The 5,000-nt window shown below is 38.6% G+C and overlaps 1 protein-coding gene and 1 long non-coding RNA gene across 3 annotated transcripts in view; one reads left to right on the top strand and one right to left on the bottom strand.

The window, feature by feature from the left end:
* Window positions 1–2,518, top strand: part of LOC138015259 (G2/mitotic-specific cyclin-A-like) — a 6,425-nt gene extending 3,907 nt beyond the window's left edge. For both annotated transcript variants that reach the window (XM_068862226.1, XM_068862227.1), the window contains exons 6-8: window positions 194–307; window positions 1,065–1,198; window positions 1,523–2,518. In XM_068862226.1, coding sequence (XP_068718327.1) covers window positions 194–307; window positions 1,065–1,198; window positions 1,523–1,574 — 300 coding nt within the window. In that variant the 3' untranslated portion in view covers window positions 1,575–2,518. The remainder of the gene's footprint in view (window positions 1–193; window positions 308–1,064; window positions 1,199–1,522) is intronic.
* LOC138015260 (uncharacterized) lies at window positions 713–1,172 on the bottom strand. The gene is made up of 2 exons (XR_011125526.1): window positions 1,044–1,172; window positions 713–952 (listed from the first exon to the last, which is right to left on the bottom strand). It is a non-coding gene; the product is annotated as an uncharacterized lncRNA (long non-coding RNA).
* Window positions 2,519–5,000: the final 2,482 nt, after the last annotated feature.

Consider the following 5,000-nt stretch of genomic DNA (forward strand, 5'->3'; position numbering starts at 1 on the left):
AAATGGTGTTCAGTGAACATGTGCAACAGATGACATTGTCCCTTTCATAGAATGCTTTTATTACCATTGTGGCCTCTGCTAAAAAAAAAGTTCTTGCCATTTCATTGACCAGTTATCTCAAAGATGTTTGTACATATCACATAGCAGTTCAGTCTCTTTTCCAACTGACTTGTTGGTCATGGTTCTCTTTCAGTATCTATGTGAATTGACCCTCCTCGACGCAGACCCTTACCTGAAGTATTTACCATCCACAATTGCAGCCAGTTCTATTGTCCTGGCTCTTCACACTCTTGGATTTCAATCATGGGTAAACCCTAACATTCTGTCATTGTCCAATATATACATTAATTGAAACCATCACAAAATGATAGAATCTGATTGGTTCTGTGCATGCCTGCACTGTATTTGTTGTGTAATTGGCATGCAATTCACATGTCAATCACATGCACTTGGATGGGGTCTTTCTTGCTGTTTTCCTACTGTTTGCAAAACAAATTTAACTTTTCACACAAAGGTGTTCAAAGACTTTTTATTCTTGAATTTCATAATAGTTGAATTAATCAGCAATTAAACCTCTTGTCATACAATTCAGGGAGTAATCATGCTTGTAATCTCAAATCAAATGCACAATTACTCCCTGAATTGTACTTCACTCAGTCCAATTGCTATTACTTGACACAACTAAAACATGATCATAGAAACTTCAAATGATGCTATAAATTTTACTCTGGCCAACACCAAACAGTTTCATGTGTCAATAAGACATCCTGTATTAATTTTAAGATGAACTATCAACAGAATGATGACTGCAAAAATAAATAAAATCAAGGCTGTGCTCTAAGAAATGTGTTTGGGAGCCTAGCTTTTTTTTTAGAATTTTCTGATTTCCTTTTCACCCAAAGGCAAAAGTTTATAGTGGCAAGGTGCTGGGGAGCACTGCTAGAGCACTACCCTGAAAATGCAAAAAAATTGCCAAGGTTCATAAGCAAATATATCATTGAAGAATGATTATAACTCGCATAACTTTGTAGAAAGTTAGTTACCTAATGTCATCTATTTTTCAGAGTCCAACTCTTTCACACTACACTGGATTCCAATTACTTGATCTTCAAGCATGCCTTCATAACCTTCACCGTACATTTAGCCATGCATCTAAACATCCTCAGCAGGCTATTAGAGAAAAATACAGGAGTCCACGGTAAGAAGTCTTTTTCTAACAGAGGTTGCCTGCATCTGTCAAAGTCAAGAATAAATTATTTTACAAGTTTTCACACTTTCAAAGTCCTAAAATTCCTTGGTCCAAAAACTTCAGTAGTATGGACCCTGCATTTTCCCATAGTTTTTTAATCTTAAAACATTAGATTTTACTAGAAAAATCTACAGCAAGGAATAACTTGAGTATGTGTAGGTGTTCTCTTAGCTTCCACCTTGCCTTCCACAAGTGCATTTTACAACCTAGCATTTTCCACTGATACTGCCACATTTTAATTTCAATGCTGATACTTAACTGGTTTTCTTTCAGCTTCCACGGAGTGGCAAATCTATCAGCACCAGAGATGCTCCCTTTGGCTTAAATAATTATTATTAAACATTACACAGATATGAACAATATAAATAATATGCTGCCTTAAAGGAATGCTTCATAGAAAAATTTACTATTTCAGAATATTACGATTTCTAATGCTCTGATATTTTTCTTTTAGAACATCCACAATCTTGTAAATATAGTTTTCGTCTTAGAAAGTTCAGCGCACTGGGTTTTATCCACGAGTTGTTTCTGTCAAAACCCTGAACAAGCAAGGTATGAGCGAGTGAGGGTTTTTGACAAACGAAGTGAATAAAACCCTGTACAAAGCACTTTCTATGTTGTGAGCTGTTTATTACACATAAGACGAGAATTTTCATTTAAATAGTTTTCTGAGTTCAAATTAGAAACAAACTCACTTACAATAGAACCAAATGCAAATTTAATAGCAATGGAAAATATTACATGTACATGTGCCTTAACGCTATCGTTGATTGGTTGTACTCCCAACACGTGAAAGAGCTGTATGCCATTCTAATTGGCTGTATAGGCTTTTTCATGTGTGAAAATATAAAGCGTATAGATTTCTACAAATGAGCTTTGTGTGATTATTTTATGGCATTGTTTTTAATATTTTTCTACTAAGCTGCACAATAATCCCTTTCTTTTGCCTTATTGAAATACACATCACCATTTTAAAGTGCCTTTTTTAACTATCACACTGAATTTGTAAATATGTATCTATACTGTGAATGTCTTCAAAAGAAGTACCAGTTACATGTTTTTTAATTTGTCTCTTATGTGCTTGAGTGATATGGTGGAAGTCTATTAGTTTCCTTCATTGAGCTTGTTTCAAATTATTATTTAAAGTGAACTGTCCAATCAAAGCATTCAATGCTTGCCTAGATATAGTTAGAATTTTGGTCTTTTACTTATTAATTACTCAATTTGTTACATTGTAATATGTACAAAAATAAAAACCTTATAAAAATATTTTCAATCAGTCTTTTATGAAAGTATATAAAAAAATTAGCCCAACATTGACAAGTATTGCACTCGCTATTTGGCAGTACTACTTCACCGTTACTAAAAAGTTTCTCCTTAGTTAACTTGCGATCAGCTTTCTTACTCGAAAACCGAACTGTTAGCGTCTAACAATCTTAAGCAAAGAGATCTCTCATTTGATTCGTTTAGTTAAACTCCTTTCAGGTTCTTATTTACACTGCCAACGAATCTTTGTTCATAGGATTCTTATGGGAATTTGACTTAGGACTGTATAATCTGGACATTGCCTCTGTGCTGTGGGCAGTGCGCTGCCTTAGTTCTTGCGCAATTCTGTAATAATTAGCTGATGTGAGTCTTGTTGGCCCTCCTGCGCATACAATGTTGAGTAGTAACTAACGACGACAGCCAACAGCCCCATCCACACGTATCACGATTCTTTTTTTCTTCGAATACCAGGTTAGCCTGCGCGTAGCTAGACATAACTCTAAACCCATTGTCCGTCTGTGCAACAGCTTCCAGTTTTACAGGGATTTCAGTACCCCCCCTCCGATTGGCTAGAATCTTACACGCTCTGGATCGGCAAGAGAAAGAGAGACAGGGAAAAGACGGAATTAATGAAAAAAACAGTCGGAAAATCTTTTTTTAAGTGTCAAAGTCGGGGAATCTTATTTTTGGTTAACAGTTTACAAGATTTTGCGCACAAAATCCTGTGAAAGTGCAAAGAGATCGAAGACGAAAGAAGCTGAATTAAATGTGATTTTTCACCAAATTTAAGGTCTGAAAATTGTTTAGAGGTCAGGGAGAAGTCAGGGAATTTTTTGTTTATATGAGGCGAGCCAGCCCGGTTAGGCGGGCTGGCCCGTTTTGCCGAGATCTCGGCTAATGCCAACCTTTTTAAAGTAAAATCTCGGTTCGTTTATATGAGAAGGTGGGCTGGCTGGCCCGCTTGCCGAGATCCCCGTCTGAGCTGCCGAGATCTCAGCAAGCCGGGCTGAAAAATTCTCATATAAACGGTTCAGTACGGTTTGCCGGGATGAAAAAATCTCGTGACGCGTGGGTTGCCTTGAAAACGTAGCCAGATTTGCATAATCACAGGATTGTTTTTTAAAATGCCATTCTGCCGTACTTCTAGAGCTAAAACGAACCTTTGTTTCGAACCAAAGAAAGATAATTCACCAGTTACCCCATGCGTTACTTTGACGGTTACAAGGCACGTAAATAAATTCCTGAAATTCATCCCGGTAAACCGGCTGGAATCGTCCATATTTTTACTGGATCGGGCTCGCCTCATATAAAAACATGCTTTGAGTGGCAACCCTGAATACGGCTTGCGTCCGCACGTATCCGGTGTCCAGAGTGTGGGTCACCTTGCTTTTATTGTTGTTTTTAATTACGTGACACACCGATCTCTTGTCCACCTTTCCACACGCTTGCCGTGGGAGAACAGTTTTGCTGTTCCCAACCCAGCTTACCACATGTATGGCATGTGAAGCTGCCAGTTTAAGGGGTGCTAAACACACTCGCCTGGTTCGTTAGCTACGCCATACTGATGAGGCCCAAAAGGCCGAAACAGTTGCCCATGGCTGCTAATTGAGAGGGTGAAATGGTTGTGCGCAAGCGTGATGTGTTTGCCACACCGGCTTGGTGTTAGCGTGTCACCTTGCTTTTATTAGTGAGCTTACGCAACAGGACGGCAGAATGGCGAAAAAATGTCGCGCGATACTGCGCATTCTCAATCTTACGCGACATTTTTTCGTCATTCTGCCGTCCTCTGTTGCGTAAGCTCGCTCTTGTTGTCCAGAGTGGAACGCTGGGAATTCGGATGTATCCGCAAATGTACGAATACGCTGACGTAACACTATGCAGAGGCAGAGAAGAGAGACCCTGGGGAGGAGGTTAAGTTGTTGTGCAGAGTACCGCAAAAGTACGACATAAAATGCATGCAGCACGACTTGCCTCTTAACCAATCATATTCTTGTTTTATGGCGTTACCGTAGCCGTAACCGTCGTCGTTTCTTAAATTTCCTGACAACGGAGAATTCTGTACCCTGCGCCTCCTTGAAAATAGTGTTTTGGCCGAGTTCTTAAACTGCCAAAAGAGTTTATTAACAATTAAAGGTTGTGGGATTTATTTTCCAAGAATTCTTGCCTAATATTCCCAGTCTGTTAAGAAGAAATTAAAAGTACTTTAACTTTATGCGGTCATTGTTGTTATTTCAAAACACGGCGTTTCTTTAAATCAGCCCTCTCGGTCTCGATAATAGTTACAGAACCCGAGACTTTTAGCTATCACTAAGTAAAGTATCGTTCCAAACGTTTAAGTCCGTTTTGGCTTGAGAACGAAATAGGAATTATTGCCACTGCTCTCGACTATGCCTCGTGCAGTATTTGAATTTCTTCATTCCTCTCCCAGTGAGTACACTCCCAAGAGTTATTAACATACGTTAATCATGACAAAAGTTAATATACA

The sequence above is a fragment of the Montipora capricornis genome, chromosome 9, assembly GCF_036669925.1.
Source record: "Montipora capricornis isolate CH-2021 chromosome 9, ASM3666992v2, whole genome shotgun sequence".
Lineage (NCBI taxonomy): Eukaryota > Metazoa > Cnidaria > Anthozoa > Scleractinia > Acroporidae > Montipora > Montipora capricornis.